At 44.6% G+C, this 18,527-nt stretch overlaps 1 protein-coding gene across 1 annotated transcript in view; it reads left to right on the top strand.

Annotated features, from left to right (window-relative positions):
* AFF2 (AF4/FMR2 family member 2) overlaps positions 1-18,527 on the top strand; it is a 302,774-nt gene that overhangs the window by 196,561 nt on the left and 87,686 nt on the right. Inside the window, exon 8 of the mRNA XM_021682515.1 lies at positions 5,583-5,679. Coding sequence (XP_021538190.1) covers positions 5,583-5,679 — 97 coding nt within the window. The remainder of the gene's footprint in view (positions 1-5,582; positions 5,680-18,527) is intronic.

Raw genomic sequence — 18,527 nt, 5'->3', positions numbered from 1 at the left:
CATTTTAACATGTGAGAAAATTGAGGTTCAAAGAGTTGGACTAACTAGTTCAAGAGAGCAAACCCAACTAAAGGCTCCATTTCCGTAGAACCTTCTGTAATAATGTTCCAAGCCTTCTGTTTTGTCCTCTTCAGAATCACCTAAGCATTCCACTATGTGAAGTGACAGGGCTTATAGAGAGCGATCTTACGATTTTATGGTTATAACTTGCATAGGGCCTGTCACAGCATCGTGTCCTGGGTTGTCCCAGTGCAAAGAGTCCTCTGAAGTCACCAGGTTCAGCTCGGGATCCAGAGAGTCAGGAACGGAGACGACCCTGGGCTCAGCATTCCTTTCCTTCCCCAGGGCCCCCACGGTCTTCTCTTTGCTCATTCTCTCTCATCTGCCCCAAATTTCGTTGTTTGAGCTTCTGTAGGATCATCTCTTCAGGGCAAGGACTTGGTTTTGTTGACACAGTTTTCGGGACCATTTTACTTCTTAATAATATAGAAATTAACATTTCCTTAGTGATTCGGGGTCTTTTCTGGTTCCATACAAAATTTAGGATTGTTTGTTCCAGCACTTTGAAAAATGCCATTGGTATTTTGATTGGGATGGCGTTGAAAGTATAGTTTGCTCTGGGCAGCATAGACTTTTAACAATGTTTATTCTTCTGATCCATGAGCACAGAATGTTTTTCCATCTTTTCGTGTCTTCTTCAATTTCCTTCATGAGTGTTCTGTAGTTTCTAGAGTATAGATCTTTTACCTCTTTGGTTAGGTTTATTCCAAGGTATCTTAAGGTTTTTGGTGCTACTGTAAATGGAATCAATTCCCTGATTTCTCTTTCTGCAGTTACACTGTAAGTGTATAAGAAAGCAACTGATTTCTGTGCATTGATTTTGTATCCTGCCACATTACTGAATTGCTGTATGAGTTCTAGTAATTTGGGGGTGGAGTCTTTTGGGTTTTCCACATAAAGTATCATGTCATCTGTGAAGAGAGAGAGTTTGACTTCTTCTTTGCCAATTTGAATACCTTTCATTTCTTTCTGTTGTCTGATTGCTGTTGCTAGGACTTCCAGTGCTGTGTTGAACAATAGTGGCGAGAGTGGGCATCCTTGTCGTGTTCCTGATCTTAAGGGAAAGGCTCTCAGCTTTTCCCTACTGAGAATGTTATTCGCTGTGGGCTTCTCATAGATGGTTTTTATGAAATTGAGGAATGTTCCCTCTATCCCTACACTCTGAAAAGTTTTAATCAGGAAAGGATGCTGTATTTTGTCAAATGCTTTTTCTGCATCAATTGAGAGGACCATGTGGTTCTTGTCTCTTCTCTTGTTTATGTGTTCTATCACATTGACTGATGCCAAGATGCCCTTCAACAGACAAATGGGTAAAGAAGATGTGGTCCATATATACAATGGAATATTACTCAGCCATCAGAAAGGATGAATACCCAACATTTGCATCAACATGGATGGGACTGGAGGAGATGATGCTAAGTGAAATAAGTCAAGCAGAGAAAGACAATTATCATATGGTTTCACTTATTTGTGGAACATAAGGAATAGCATGGAGGACATTAGGAGAAGGAAGGGAAAAATGAAGGGGGGCAGAAATTGGGGGGGTGGAAATCAGAGGGGGAGATGAACCATGAGAGACTATGGACTCCGGGAAACAAATTGAGGGTTTCAGAGGGGACAGGGGTGGGGGGATGGGTTAGCCCAGTGATGGGTATTAAGGAGGGCACATTCTGCATGGAGCACTGGGTGTTATACGTGAACAATGAATCATGGATCACTACATCAAAACCTAATGATGTACTGTATGGTGACTAACATAACATAATAAAAAGAAAAAAAATAAACTTGCGATCATGTGGGATACTACAGGTCTTAAAATAATAATGCTTACCTCATAGGGATGTAGCAAAGATTAAATGAGCTAAAAACATAAAAATATATAAATCAGTGCCTGCCTAATAAAGAGTAAATGTGGCACTTTTGTGATGACAAAATATATCGTATGTGCAAACTTATGTTCTCTAAGGAAAGTTAGTACATTTCTATGTGAAAGAAGGAAGTGATTTTAAAGAGGTAAATAAATATTGGAGACAAAAAAAAATAATATAGAAATTATAAGTCATGGTAAAAATAAAAACCAGAGCGTTTTCACGCAAAGACGGGCACCGTGAACTACCAGATCCCGAACAAATATCTAAAGTCACTAAGGAGGCCTACTTTGTTCTGTTTTCATCTAACTGAAAAGCAGAAGAACAATTGTCATTTTTTAAGATTATACACACAGGCATACATGTGAGCATGATTCTCTCACATTGTGGGATACCCAGTGTGTGATGAATTTGTCTATGGAGTTGTGACCTCGTGAAAAGAACTTACCATTTTTCTGCTGAGACTACTTTTACTGCAGTGGGTGTGAACGGTGCTGCTATAATAATTAAATCCAAAATCTTTCATAATCCTCCTCTTTCCCTAGAGTAATGTTCAGTATTAGCTATGGAGGGAAATGCAAACAAGTACATGTATATTCAAGAATAAAGCTTAATAGGTCAGTGAAGGAGCAGAATGAAACACCTCCAGAGATAACGAAGGGTGGTTTGCCTTCCTAGTTACTTCTCGACTTGTGTTTACCAGGACTTGAATATATGCATCAGATTGGCCTTTATTAATAACCAAATCCATACCAAGCTTATAGCACAGGGTGGGGGGGCAGTGTTTAATGTCAGTCACTATGGAAGTTGGTTACCTATTTCCAAAATTGTACATTGGAAGGCCTTTCATTTCCGTGTTAGAATCACATAGAGTTGGTTGAAGAGTAAAATAACTGTTGAGTTTGAGTCTATGAATTCTGGCCTTGGATGTGCCAGTTCTCCCTGAAGAAGAGTAGCCTGAAGTCCACAAGCCCATTTCTGGGTTCAGCTTTGAGACTTTGTGAGACATTGCCTCAGTCACCATGGGGCACCGTGAAGCTTTCCTTCAGATTGTTCAGCAAATGAAGATGAGAACAAAGTCTCACGAAGACTTTGCTTGTGATTACTTGCTAGGGCTGTTAATGGTGTACATTGTTTCTAACTGTGATGACATATTTCCAAACCTACAATATCCTGCATTCATTTTGTGCTTTCATAAAGCATTTCACCTGCTTTAGTTGATATTATGTTCACCACCACCACCACCCCGTGAGAGTTTAATTATTATCCCATTTAACAGAGGAGGGACACAGATGAGGTTCAGAGATAGTAAATGACTTTCCCAAGATATCAGAGTTTGTGATTAGCCAGCAATTGAATCCAAATATCTTAACTCCATGTCAATATGTTTTGTGGGTTTTTTGTTGTTGCTGTTGATTTTACTTAATATGCCATCCTTTTATAAATTACACCTTCTAGGAAGACATTATATACTCTCGAGTTCTGGCTGGAGATGGTCTGAGTTCCATGTTTGCCTCCATGATTTCCTAGCTGTGTGATCATGAGTAAGTTCCTTGCCTCTCTAAGCCTCAGTGTTTCAGTCAGGAAGATGGGGCTAATGATAACCCCTCCTTCATAGGGTCCAAATTACAAGCTTCTGATCAAATACTTAGCACTTTCCATGACACATAAATGGATCTTCTGAATGGAAGAAATTGTTGATAATTTTTTTGCCCAACACTTCTATGGAAATTAACACATACACATTGACTACCTGTATTGAGATACACACACACACACACACACACACACACACACACACACGGAAAATGAAACCCTCTATGCCCAGCATGGATAGTTTAAAAATATTTGAGTTCTGTAGCTTATGAGAATGATACAGTCTTCATTTGCCACAATGTGTTGTGAAGAATTTGTTCACAGTCATCGGCCTCCAACTGCAAAAGAAATGGGAAGATACATTTTGTCTTATACTCAGAGATCTTCAAAACATCCATTCGTCTCATGAAGGACAGTCATAAATCCTGCAAGTTTAGTTTATCTGAAACCAACTCTAACAGCTGTCCTTCCCACCAATCATTCTTCGTATCAGTCTTTGGTTTTCAGACCTCAGGGAACATATCCCGGTCTTATGTTGCTGAGCATGAAAGTGGGGGAGCTATGCCTTCTTCGGAGACTTAAGAGTGGATACCCACGCTGACCTGAATCTCTTTCTAACATTTGGACATAACCTCTAAAACAATGTATTCCCTTGTTTATCAAATTAGAAGTTGCCTTTTGCCTTCCAACCTCCCTTCTGGAAAAAACACCCAGGTGGAAATCAGGAGATGGGAGTTTTAGGACTGGCTCTAGCTAGCTGTGTGATCTGGAGCAAAGCACTTGGCTTCTCTGAACCTTTCTTTCCTTGTCTGCAAAACAAGGGTAGCGGACTGTATCATTTCTGGGAAGACAAGTGAATAAATTGCAACCGCAGCCCACGCAGGAATGAGGGACTGGTGTGGGGACACTCGGTGGAAAAGGCAATGCCGTGATCCAGCTGGAGCTGGGGGTGGGGCAGAAGGAAAAGGTGTTCTTTTAGAGGTGGGGGCTCTTTCTCGAAAGCTTTTGTGGAGGAGGTGGGATCTGGCTGAGCTATGGAGGCAAAATAGGATTTTCAGAGTTGAAGAAGGAAAGTCTAGCGTGGGAGCTGAGCCTGATTTGTTGGAGTCTGGAAGCAAGAAAGAGCAAAGCATGCTCAGGAAAAGATCATCCGTCCAGGGAGGCTGGGACCACCCCCATTTGAAGGCTGGGGACGAGGTCTAAAGTTGTATTTAATACATAGAAATATTCACACCAATATGAAGGCCTTTTGAAGGCTGTGTGTACCTGGAATTTTAAGATAATAAGTCACTCTTCCTGCTGTGGCTCGAGTTTGGGGATAGAGCGGGCGGCGCCGTAGAAACAAGAGGCTCTGTGTGCCCCATAAACAATTTTGAAAGTGCTAGTTCATCACCAAATTTCAGACCACTCGTATTTTTCAGGTACCTTGCCTTAGGAGAGAAAGATTTCTCATCCACATCAGGGGCTTACATCTCTAGGATCAAATTTTACAGGAAGCGATCGGTCATATATCAAAAGGTTAATGACTAGCCATTTCTCGCCCAGCTATTTTGTGGCCACAGAGCCCTCTGCACCGTGGCGGTGGAAGGTCACTGGGCCCTTTGCCTCTGTGGTCCAGACAGCCCCAGCAGGCTACGACAACAGCCTCTAGAGCTTGGGGCTGTTACCCTGCCCCAATTCTTTCATGGGAGACTCAGAGCATCTTTTCCTGTAGAGATCCAGTGTCACGTTCCACTCCACAGTGATTGATCCGTACATTTATTACACTTTCAGTAGTAAAAATATATAGACTCCAGTCATCTCTGGAGATGCTGAAATAGTCCTTTTTTTCCCTTGATTTAGGGGAAGGTAGAGAGGGAAGATGTGTGTGGAGTATGACATAAATATAAGAGCTCAAATATCTAATTAGCTGAAAGAATCTTGGTTCCCTCTGCACCTTTGACAGAATTGCAGCTGTCAGATTGTAGCTCCAATATTTTATCCTCATTGCAAGATGTATCTGAGGATGATCTAGAAAAGACGCTTTCTAACACGAACATCACCGTGCTTTTTTTGTAGGATGCTTGAGGACGACCTGAAGCTGAGCAGTGATGAAGATGACCTTGAGCCTGTGAAGACCTTGGCCACTCACTGCACCGCCATTGAGCTCTACCAGGTAGGAAGAGCTTCACGCTTGGTTTGGGACCTAAGGGGAGAGAGCATAAAAGACTGGAAGGGTTTTGCCATTCGCAAGCCTACCCTCCGCTTCATCTCTGGGCTGCAGAGAGAGGGAAAGAAGCAAAGCTAGGCACGGTGTTCCGGAACAGGAGTAATCAGCTCAGTTTCATTCAAGCTACAGTGATGAGAGGCTGAGCTCTTGAAAGCTGCTTTCACCCCATCCCTCCGCTCCCTTGTCAAACACACGTACAGGTCGTCAGTAAGCGAGAGACTGTTGTTCCCTCCCTTGGACTAAGCGTTGTCTCGGGTGAGGTGTGACTTTCCTTTAGTGACTCCGAGGCGAGGCTTACCGCCCACGCTCATTAATTAATTAGGGCATAAATGGGAGTGCTGCAGTGCACCACCTGAGAGCACGTGCTGAGAACTGGCACCCAGCATCCTGCGGCGTGCGCGGACCTGCAGGCACAAGGCGTTTGGCAAAAACTTGCTGCTGCCCCGTCCTCTTCCACTCTGCATTATAAGTATTTACAGCACTTACCCCCAGATGAGATGGCAGAAATGTGATTTCAGCATTCCCAGTGAGACTGGACTTGTTGGTTTGAAGAGGCCAAGTATCGCTTATGAACCGTGAGAATGGCAGGACGGTGTGTGGTGTCAGCAGTGTGTGTGCGTTTTCTCTGTGACACGTGTCTCACGTGTGGGCTCCTCCGGGGTGCGTTCATAACCTTGGAGGAGGAACATAGAAGGAGCGCCTTTTATTAAAGCCAGTGCCTGACCAAGTTCTTTTTACGGTGGAGTCTGCTATGTTAGGAAACTGAAAGCAGACCGTTTTAAGGAGTGCTCCTGCACTGGTATGCCAAGGTCATTATCGAATACAGAATTCCAGGGGCGCCTGGGTGGCTCAGTCAGTTCAGTGTCTGCCTTTTGCTCGGGTCGTGATCTCAGGGCCCTGGGATCAAGCCCCGCGTCGGGCTCCCTGCTCCGCGGGGAGCCTGCTTCTCCCTCTGCTCTTAGTCCCCCAGCTTGTGCGCGCGCTCTCTCTCCTCTCAAATGAATAAATAAAATCTTTAAAAAAATACAGAATTCCATATTCAGTAAATGTGTTGTGAGGAGTCAGCAAAGAAAAGCTTGGGAAAAACTCTCTGGGCTCACCGACTCCATTTTCATATATAGTTGTTTGCCACACTGGAACTCCCACCATTTGGTGTAATTTTAAAACTGAAAAAAAAAATACAGTAAAATAAAATTGAGGTCATTTGTAATGTTACGTGGCCAATACCCGACTGGCCTTTACTTTCTCCTCTTTATTCTGCTTGCATTTTTGGCAAGATGTAACAGTTGCATCTTTGCACTGTGGGGCCTTGTCAACAACAAGCCCTGTCGTCTCCCAGGGGCTCGCTGTCCCTGTCCTGGATGCACGCAGCCCCTCTCCTGCGTGAGACATGGGCTTCAGAGCTGATACAAAATGCACACTGAAATGCCAGTGTCGGTTATTCCTGCTTTCTGCGTTTAATACGTGAGTGACGAGCACGGCGTTGGTAAATAAAACAAAACAAAACAAGAACCCCTAGATCATTGATTTTGACAGATGCGACATTACTTTTTAATGGAAATGTTTAAAGCAGTAATCAACAATAAGTGAAAGTACATTTTGCACATTGACTTCCTCTCTATGAGATTACATAAACGCAATCTGCTTTTTTACCTTCTCAAGTTGTTTTATTCTGTATTTACCTGAAGGAGTGGCATTGGGTCCCTTGGCCCCAATCATCTGGGTTTTTAGGATGTGTGTTCGGTGACTTTGTGTCGGTCCTGAGACTGTCAGATAATTCTGGTTGGTGCGTTGGCAGCTCTCTGCGGCATGCCGCCCTTAGCCCAGTCATGCCTTCATCAACCGAGCTTCTCATCTGAAGGGGAGGTTGAACTGGGAGATCCAAGGTAGGGCAGAATGACAACTTATTCCCCCTCGCTGGGCCCTGGAAGCAAGAAGGAGATGCAAGGTTATAAACATTTACAAATGAGCCCTCCTTAGAAAGTTTGAGGACTCGTGAAAAGGCAGGAAGGCTAAAGACCAAGAGAGAATGTTCAGGCAGTAGCGGAAGGGACAGTGCCAAGCAGTGAGGCCTTTATGAGGCCTCACATTTTTTTTCCCAAAGAGGGGTGCATTGAAATTATTCTCCTTTTTTTTCATTGTGGTTAAATTCATGTGACATAAAATTCACCACTTTAAAAGCGTACAGTTCAGTGGCATTTGGTACATTCGCAAGATTGTGCAGCCGTCACCAGTTCCAGAATATTTTCATCACCCGGGAAGGAAATCTCACATACATTAGGCAGTGACTCCCCATTTCCCCTCCCTCAGCCCCTGACAACCGCTAATCTGCTATCTGTCTCTCTGGATTTGCCTATTTCACATAAATGAGTCGTGCAGTATGAGACCTTTGTTGAGTGGCTTCTTTCATTTGCTGAAATGCTTTCTGGGTCCATCCATGTTGTAGCATAGATCGTACTTCGTTCCTTTTTTATGACTGAATGATACTCCATCGTATGAATATACTACCTTTTCTCTGTTCATCAGTTGATGGACATGTTGATAGTCCTGCTGTGAGCATGGGTGTATAAGTCTTTGTCCGAACACCTGTTTTTGGTTCTTTTGAATTGACTCAGGCGAGGTAACATAGTACTGCAGAGATAATATGGTACTCTTCTTTCATCTTGTGACTGGAACCCTCATACTGCCTGAAACACCAGGAGGAGTGCTGAGAGCTCCCATTTACGGAGCCACCCTTGCTCTGTGCCTGATAGATACCAAGTTAGGTGCTCTGTCTTACTTGAACCTCACCAGTAAACCTTAGGTAGGTTTGGGTCTCCGGTCTGAGCAACAGAATTGCAGAGTGATTCTATTTGTGGTAGGATGATTGGAGGGAAAGCATAGAAACAAATGCACCAGTGCATTCAGTGTGGTGTCCAAGGCGCCAGACCACACCATTCCTTTGAGCTGACATTATACTTAGAAACTTTCTCAGAACCCGGTGGCTACATTCATCCAGACATAGTCCAATAAAAAAGCCATTAGCTTTCTGGAGAGAGTCTCAAATCATCTCAACCATGATCACTCTACCTGGACTCACCTAAGGAGACCCGAATTGTCTAGGCTTAGTGAGAGTTGATGCCAGTCTTTTCCAAAAGCTCCTTTTGGAAGACCTTGTGCTAGAGTTTGCAACATAAAGGACTCCAAGAGAATGCATTTCCAATGCATGTATGAAAATGAAACACAGGATCAAGACATGTCAGTTTCTACTATGGCATCTCAGTCTCAAGTCTCTCATAATCAGAACGACCTCCCCCCTCCCTACCCACCGCTGGCTAGGCTGAGCAGGTCCTGTGCACAAACACCAACAGAGCAGTTAGGACGTGTTTAAAATGCTAAGCATTATTCCTGCAAACAGGAAAATAGAGCATGAGACCGGAATGGGAGAATTATAATATAGAAATTAAAGATGCCAGATGGTCAGCCATGGAGACTAAAGGTTGTTTTAAAAAAAAACATTTTTGGGGTGCCTGGGTGGCTCAGTCGTTAAGCGTCCGCCTTCGGCTCGGGTCGTGATCCCAGGGTCCTGGGATCAAGCCCCGCATCGGGCTCCTGCTTGGTGGGAAGTCTGCTTCTCCCTCTCCCACTCCCCCTACTTGTGCCCCTTCTCTCGCTGTGTCTCTCGCTGTGTCTCTCTCTGTCAAATAAAGAAATAAAAATCTTAAAAAAAAAAAAAAAAACATTTTTAACAGAAGCTTTTACCTTCTAGTGACTCTTTAAAGTCAGAGATACACAGTCACGTAGACACATCATTTCAGGGAAAAAGCGATAGTGATTGTACCCTGAAAATATTTGTTAGAAGTTGTGTGTTCTCGGGTGCCTGGGTGGCTCAGTTGGTTAAGCGACTGCCTTCGGCTCAGGTCATGATCCTGGAGTCCCGGGATCGAGTCCCGCATCGGGCTCCCTGCTCAGCAGGGAGTCTGCTTCTCCCTCTCCCTCTCCTCCCTCTTGTGCTCTCTCTCTCTCTCAAATAAATAAATAAAATCTTTAAAAAAAAAAAAAAGAAGTTGTGTGTTCTCTCTACCATGCCTGCTGCGTTTTTTGCTTTCCAGGTTGGGACTGTTTGGGAAGCAGATAGGTCCGTGCTGCCTGCTAAGGTGGTGTGGCTTTGCTGACAGAGTGTAGGAAGGCAGAGTGAGAGTACACAGATGTCTTTGGATAAACACAGTTTGAATCTGGCTCTGCCACTTACTGGATGACCTTGGGCCAAAGACCTAAGCCTCTCTAAAATGGAGGTAACACTAGCACCTACTGTACTGGGTCATAGTGAGGATTTAGTGACTAAGTGAATGTATATAGGCAAGATCATTTGACACTCTGCTTAGCACATAGTAAGTGTTTACCGCTTCATGCAGTGGTCAGCATCCTTGGCTTTACCACTAGTGACGATCTAAAATGTCTCATATTCTTTGGGATGCTGGCTCCATTTCTTTGCCTTTCGTTGCAAGGAATAGGATGTTAAAGAGAGCTGCTGAAATCACTACCTGGAAAACCGTCAGTATGTGGCAAACCTGGCCATGGGAATTATACGTGTAGTCATGAAGAGCGTGGCTTTCAGAAGAGAGAACGAAAATGCCCTGAAAACCACAAACACTACACGTATCAGTGGTTATTCTTCCTCGTGGCCCTTTTAAACATTGATTGGAGGTCCCCTCTTTTGGATCCATTGGTAGATCTTGCCCTTCATTTTGGCTTCGGTGACCATAGGCATCTGCTAGGAACAGGACTGAACATCCTAACTGCCCCCCCGCCAAAGGCATTCACTGGATGTGAACGACCTTTCCTCCCCTCTGCACTAAATCTCTTCCAGGAAAATTACGTGGCTCTAAACAAGAGTTTCTCTTCAGAGGACTGAAGTGGGTAGACAGCTGAGTCATACCGTTCAATTATAGTTCTTCCTTTCTCTCCTCCTGTCCTGGAGATGCTGTACTCACCGTGCCTTTCTCTCGGAGCTTCCCCAGAATGGGAAATAATCCCTTGAAGTCGATGTTGGACATTGGAATGTTTCAGAACAGGGTTTGAATGGGATACAGTGTTCTGTACTTAGCGTCCGAGTAAACATCCGTGTTGTGGTATGTTCCGTTTTTCAAAGTTGGCTATCGCTAACGCAGTTGGGAGCTACACGATGTCCGTTGGCCAGCTGACTACAGTTTTACCTCTCAGCCGGCTGCTCTGGGCATCACAAATCTAAAACCCCACCCTGGCCTTCCCCACACCATGCTTACTGCATGGCCATTTTCCAGCCAGGCCTCTGGGGCAGGCAGGGAGGCCGTGGCGCGTCCACTGGCGTTTGGCTAGGGCGGCATGACCCAGTTGGCCAGGCTTCTGGAGAGCGCATACGTGCGGGGTCCTCTGCATGCTCTCACCTTATCCCACTGAACCTGCAGTTTTCCTTTGGGTCAAATGTGTCTTCGTATGCTTCTTGGGACTTAAAGGACCCCTGAAAATGAGGAGTTAAACCTGGAATCAATTTTCATTTACAGCTAAGAAGCAGTTATTCATGCTGTGCTTGCAGTTCAATAAAAGATCTAAAGATATAGACCTTGTGCTTCTCTTTCAATATAAGCAGCCTAATCAGTCTCAAATGTTTTCTTAACAAAGAAATTGTATTGACAGGTTTATTAAAATGGCTGTCTTTAAAGTTTTAAGCTATCCACAATTTGACCTATTCCAAAGACTTCTAGAATGTGTGGTGGCCAAACTCAAGAGCTCCCTCCTGCATATATCCACAGAACCAGGTAAACGTCTGCTTAACATTTCACCGACTGATGACCATGATATTGGATTTGTGCAGCTCTGGGCGTGCGGCCTTGTACTCTGCCGGCAGGACGGTCTGGGGGGCCCTGGGCTCTGAAGCCAGGCTGGATCTGAGCAGGGCTCTCTCGGGCCCGGCCACCTCACACTGACATCAGAAGCAGCAGACTTTAGAAGTACAAAGGCTGTAAAGAAATGGGTATTGTTTGAAACCGCCTTTAGGGCATTTTAATATTAATTCCATCTTGTTATTAATGTGAATTAGACTGAAATGTTAGAGGACTTCATTTAGCTCCGTAGGAAGTTTAGAGAGTGAGCACGGTGACGGGAAATGTTTGGTCAGGGACCAGGCTCAACTCTGTAGCCGAGGTATAGAGCTTAGAGTGGTGTTGCTGCTTTAAAAACAGAGCTGAACAATTCAGATTTGCTTTGAGCACAAAGGCATTCTCATGAGTTGTGTCTGGATATGTCATTGCAAGTAGCCCCCATGTACCCCATTTTATTTAACCGGATCTTTTTTATTTTTCTGCTTAAGGATCGCGCTAGCACCCTTAGAGATGTGCGCTTCATTCAAAGCATGTTACTGGGCATGTGTGGACCTTTCCACTGGGTGCTGGTGGCGGGGCTGCACCTCAAGTATGTTAACATATACAGAGCAATCATGTCTTCTCAGCTCTTGCCCTGCACTTCGTCATTGTATTTTTTGGCTAAAGATCACTCATTATCTCACACACAGGTAGCTTGCTTTTCACCCAGGTTCTTGATTTTGGCTTTATATTTGATCCAGTTTCACTTGTTTGTTTTTATTATTGTTGGGCTAGCTCCCCGGCCAGGTTGTTCTGAGATCATTGCAGATGAGCTGACCTCCATGGTAGCAGAAGATGCAAACATTCTGGCCGCTTTGGGGATGTGTTCCTTATACCTGGGATGCACGTTACACTTTCAAAACACAGTAGTCAGGTTAAACTCAAGCCCACATTCATGTTTAAAGTTTGCTAATGAGAACATTTTGCTCCTGCTATTAGCCGGCTCTTTGGAAGCTGATGTGCTGTCGCGAACGCATTCGTTGTGACAACAGACACTCTTCCCTGCTGTCATCGGTCCTCTTGTTTTAGCTACAGTTCTCCCTCATCATGCTGAACAAGTTGTTACCTCCCCGGGGTTTCTCTGCATTTCCATTTACTTTGTTATCAGCAGAAAGGCTGGGGAAGGCCTCCTTCAGTAATGACATCAATATGGCCTACACGGCAAGAGAGGTCAGCCTGTCAGAGCTAGAGAAACAGCAGATGGATTAGGATGAAACCAGGTGCAAAATAACTTCGATAGAGTCTTTTAATGTAAACAGTTTATCTGTCATTGCCTTTCATTGAAATCCCCCACAAAATGATAGAGTTTGGGCAGTTAAGCCTGCAGACTGTAGCTGAATAAAATCCGTACATTGTCATACCCTAACTATCCAGCAATTAGAGAATGAGAGGACATTTTAATTTATTCATTAAAGACTGGAAAGTAAATAGGATAACATATAAGGTTAATAGAATAACATTGGCCTTCATAGTCCCAAGATTGTGTTTCCCATTTGGCTCTATTAGCATAGAGACTAGATTAATAAGAAACTGCTTAGGGCTTGTATGATGTGATTTTTAATATGCTCCAGGCAAGTCTGTGACTGTTTAGAAATCTGCGTGCTGATTTTTTTTCCATTGTAATTAGCTCTCCTACTTTTAGTACCAAATATTTTGACTCATAATCTCCATAGATTGCCTTTTTATTGTAATCTCAATAAAATGCTTAGAGCACACAGAGATGCAGAGAAGCACCATGTTTTTACGTGCGGTGCTTGTCACAGCTGACGACAAGATACTGTCCACTACAGCTTATGAGTTATCCATCTACGAGCATTCCAACTGCGAAGCCACTGGCCCGCAGCGAGTTGAAATCAGACGTGGGCGAGGGTGTGCTGCATGCCCTAAGAGCCAACTGGAAGCAAAAATGGTTTGACCCGTTATTTCAGAAAAGGTGACCCTCGTGTAGAACGGGGATGACCATGGCTCCTATCTGTTGAAGAAGGGGGCAGGGGCAGGGGTAGCAGTCACCCCTGGGAAGTGGGGATCACTAAGTCTGCACTCTCACTACACCCTTTGCTTGGGTCCAAGCATGTCCTTTTTCCTAGGTCCCTTCATTGCCCCAGTTTGGGTCCCAGATCCATGGTTGGAGCCTGGAGGTCCTGGCTCGGAGTCATTAGCCAACAAGCCCCAGGCAGCGTACCATGTGTACTGGAAGTTTATTGGAAGTTTCCAAGTCTTGAATTTAATCAGGGTTCTAGCATATACTGGAGCAATATGAACATCTCCAGTAAAAGCTGGGTAATAAAACACTGCCAGCCTGAAAATGTGAGATTTTGAAATGTATGTGCTGGCTTTGAAAAATATACTGCAACTTTGGTTTAGGGCCCAAGAAGGCTTTACTCTGTTCCCCAAATATCTGCCATCTGCTGGAAAAGCTACAGGCAGGCTACAAACATCCAGGATATTGTCCTGAATGGGAAACAGAATCTATCTTATTCCTAAGCAGCTATATATATATATGTATATATACATATATATACATATACATATATATGTGTGTGTGTATGCGTTTTCTATTTATCTAGTAAGAGCAAAGAGCATAGGCATTGTAAATACACAGAAGAGGTACCAAATATGGGATTAGATACCAACCTAAGATTAACTACTCAAAATTCAAATAGATGGGCAGATAAAAGCAGCAGATGCTTCCAGAATGTATGGGATGGCATAACCCATATTTCACAGAGTACCACACAGGATTCTCTAGAATATTAGAAACATTTATGAACTTGGTAATCAATCTTGTTTATTGCTAATGGGGGTAGGCTCAGGTTCCATATTTATCCCTGAGTCATGTATGTATATAGTCTGCAGTACTTGTGTATGAATATAGAATACCAGACCTTAAAATGGCCATAGAGTGCCTTTATTCCAGCTGCCTCATGTTGCCCAACAAGGACACTGGGGCACAGAGACATCAGTTGGTATTTGGTGTTGTGAGATAATAGAAAATGTGTATTGATATATTGGTCTCTGTGCCTGGTTCCTGGCATGGGGCTCCTAAGACCCTTGCAATTTCCTAATTTGGTAAGAGCACTAGGAGCATCTTTTGTTCTGACAATTGGTCTTTGACCCCAGTTCCTGACACAGGGCATGAAATCCCTTGGAATTTCCTGGGTGATAGGAGTGTTCTAAGGAGGTGACTCTGCGTGGGCTCCTGGATGGGAGCTTCTCACCAGAAAGACCAAGTCATGATTAGCAGCTTGGAACTTTCAGCCCTGTTCCCCCACTCGCCCCTGACACACACACACACACACACACACACACACACACGACCCACCCAGACCTCGCCCTGTGTTATCTCTTCACCTGGCTGTCCATCTGTCTCTTTGATCGTGTCTTTTAACAAACTGGTAGACATAAGTAAACTGTTGGCCCAAGTTCTGTGAGCCACTCCAGCCAATTAATCGAACCTGAGGAGGGGGTCGTGGGAACCTCCGATTTATAGCCAATTGGTTAGAATGAAAGGTGACAGAAGTATTATGAGTGTGAGAGGAAAGGAGACTCACAGGTGGAAGACTAGTGGGTTTTCTTTTTTTTTTTAAAGATTCTTATTTGACAGAGAGCGCAAGTAGGCAGAGCTATAGGCAGAGGGAGAGGGAGAAGCAGGCTCCCCGCTGAGCAGGGCGCCCGCCATGGGGCTCGATCCCAGGACCCTGGGATCATGACCTGAGCCGAAGGCAGACGCTTAACTGACTGAGCCACCCAGGCGTCCCTCTAGTGGGTTTTCTAATGATGGATATGATGTCATCGCCCAGAGTATAACATGCTGTAAAGGGACAGAAAGCCTGAATACATTAGGATGTTCAGGCTAAGGATGCATCATCAGTATTCACTCCCATGTAGGTTGTAGAACACTTTTATACCATTGGGTACCTACTATACCCTTCCCGTGTTCCTGGTCACACGTGGTATGGAGAGCATCTCTATTAGGTATTGATTGTCTCCCACCGCAAGACACATGTCATTTTGCGAGGGGGGGGTCTCTCTAGCACCAGGGGCAAGAGGGCTCAGATTGGCAGGGGGAAGGAAATTGAATTTTCAAATCCATACACCCAGGGGAACAGAGTAACCGAGTGCCTCTTACATTGGCCCTTCTACTGGGGAGAATAAGTCGCTCCAGCCAATGCTGAGATGCCGTGCCTGGTGTCTCCATATTTACTCCACTTAGAGAATGATTAACGTCAAGGAAGACTCTTATGAGTGAAACGTGCTTCTTCACCAAAGACCGTGCATTTTTCATTAAGTTACAACAGATCAAAACTTTAGTTATAAACCAAATCACCAGTTGACACGTGGAACTTGCTAAAGACACTTGAAAAACAACTACTGGTTAGCAGACTCCACACACGGGGCCAAGCGGACCTGCTCGGAGGCCGCCGTTCAGCTGGCACTGGCAGGGTCTCGAACGGCGGGGTGGGTGAAGCTGATTAGGAATTCAGTGAGCGGTGGGGAGCCATGAAGGACTCCGAGAAAGTACGGATGAAAGTGGAGCATCAAAGGGGGGGAGAACGGGGAGACCGGCAGAGCGGCGGAGGGGCAGTGGCCAGTGTCCGGGGGAGTGGTAATGAGGATGGAGCAAGCGCCTAGCTGCAGGAAGAGTGAGGGGACATGGCCTGTTGCCCGGGAGCCGGCTGCGAAATCCGCCCCAGCAGCCTGGACTCCTCATCCTCGTCCTCTCTGTGGTGTGAAGACAAGTCTCAGGGGCCCTTGCAGCACCTCCGATCCAGATGCATGTGTCCTAGAGCTCGGCTTTTCCTCCCGCGCCCTTCCACGCCCACAGCAGTGCTCGGACCGCTCAGACTCAACACTCAGCCCCCACTCGTTTATCTGGTCAGTGTTTATTAAGGGATTATTAGGTGCGAGATGCGGTGCCCTCCACCTGGGATGAATTTCCTCCAAGCTCTGCTGGTCAGAATTCTCTGGCTGCCCCTTTTATGTCTAGCACAGGCCTACTTCATAGATGCACAGAATGTAGCGAATTAAATTAAGATGGGAGAAGCCCAATACTCTAAGGAGAGAGAACATGTAAGTTCAGGGTTCAAACAACTGACATTTCCACATTTCCTCCTGGGCCCCTATCCAGAGGGGGAAATACAATAGGTGGTGTTTTCCTAAAGATTTCAGGCCCTAGATACGAAGTCAGAAATTCAAGCAGGCATCTAGGTGTTGCAAAATGCTGAGTGACATTTTCTCCTCTTAATTTGCAATCCTGGCTATGCGCGCGTGTGCTGCCAGCTGAAACCCCAGCCTATAGGAGATAATATAAGCCTCTGGCTGTTTTACTCATTCCAGTGAAATCTATTTAAATGCTGTAATTAAGCAATTCATTTTTATATTTGGGCAAGTGTTCTAAGTATATGTCTCTTTAATTGATTTAACCAATTCTGGAGGTATTGATTTTAGACCATCTGAATACCCTAATGATGAGTTCATTTGTTAATAGAGGAGTTTTCTCTTCTGAACTTAAGCGATCGATACAATTTACCAATACATGTCACTAGGTTAAGGTATGACTGTTTCATGGACCAGCCCTGTGAAAAGTTAAAAAAGGCAAAACATAGGGGCGCCTGGGTGGCTCAGTCGTTAAGCGTCTGCCTTCGGCTCAGGTCATGATCCCAGGGTCCTGGGATCGAGCCCCGCATCAGGCTCCCTGCTCGGCAGGAAGCCTGCTTCTCTCTCTCCCACTCCCCCTGCTTGTGTTCCCTCTCTCGCTGTGTCTCTCTCTCTCAAATAAATAAATAAAATCTTTAAAAAAAAAAAAAAAAAAAGGCAAAACATAGAAACTCAAAAGCAATGCAATCGATTGTTCTTCTGTCTCATGTCCATAATGCCCAATGTCCAGTTATTTAAAATTATCTGGATGACTGACTTCTCACTTTTTTAAATCAAGAAATGTATTGTGGGCACCTGGGTGGCTCAGTCATTAAGCGTCTGCCTTGGGCTCAGGTCATGATCCCAGGGTCCTGGGATCGAGTCCCGCATTGGGCTCCCTGCTCCTCGGGGGGGCCTGCTTCTCTCTCTCCCACTCCCCCTGCTTGTGTTCTCTCTTTCGCTGTGTCACTCCCTGTCAAATAAATAAATAAAATCTTAAAAAAAAAAAAAAAGAAATGTATTATATAGACCCAACTTGGGTGCATCTGCTAGCAGAACACCAGGAAAAAAACGTATAAGCAGGAAAGGTAAAAGCTAGTAGAATCACATTTTATGCTTGACTGGCAGCATTATTATTGATTAAGGAAAAAAGCAGCACCTGAACACATAGCCCTGTAAAATGAGTCCACCGCTACAGTATGTCTAGGCCCTCCAAGCGCTCACCTTGACAGTCTCAACAAAGAGGAAACATACTGTATTGGGTCTGTTTTCTGCCAATATGGGGGCAGGGGAAAGGTATTATGGTAAGTCTGGATACCACGGTTCAGGGGATGCTTCTTAAAACCCGAAAAGATCCTCTCATTTTTAAATTTTTTTTTAAGGCTTATTTATTTATTTGAGAGAGAGAGAGCCTGTGATCAGGGAGAGGGGCAGAGGGAGAGGAAGAGAGAGAATCTTAAGTGGACTCCCCGCTGAGTGTGGAGCTGGACACGGAGCTTGATCCCAGGACCCTGAGATCATGACCTGAGCCGAAATCAAGAGTCATACACTTAACTGACTGAGCCACCCAGGCGCCCCAAGATTCTCCCATTTTTTAAAATAAATGTAGTATATGTGTTTGTTGGATTAGAATAAAACTGGGACAGAATTACCACAGAATTTTTTTTAAAGTTAGATCCATCTATAGATTATATGTAGCATTTTCTCCCTAAAAAAACATATTATGTTTGCCGGGGAGGACAGGACTCGAGAGATAGCCATTTTCTCTCCTTCCTTCTT

The sequence above is a fragment of the Neomonachus schauinslandi genome, chromosome X, assembly GCF_002201575.2.
Source record: "Neomonachus schauinslandi chromosome X, ASM220157v2, whole genome shotgun sequence".
Taxonomy (NCBI): Eukaryota; Metazoa; Chordata; class Mammalia; order Carnivora; family Phocidae; genus Neomonachus; species Neomonachus schauinslandi.
This window is presented reverse-complemented; position numbering and strand designations above follow the sequence as displayed.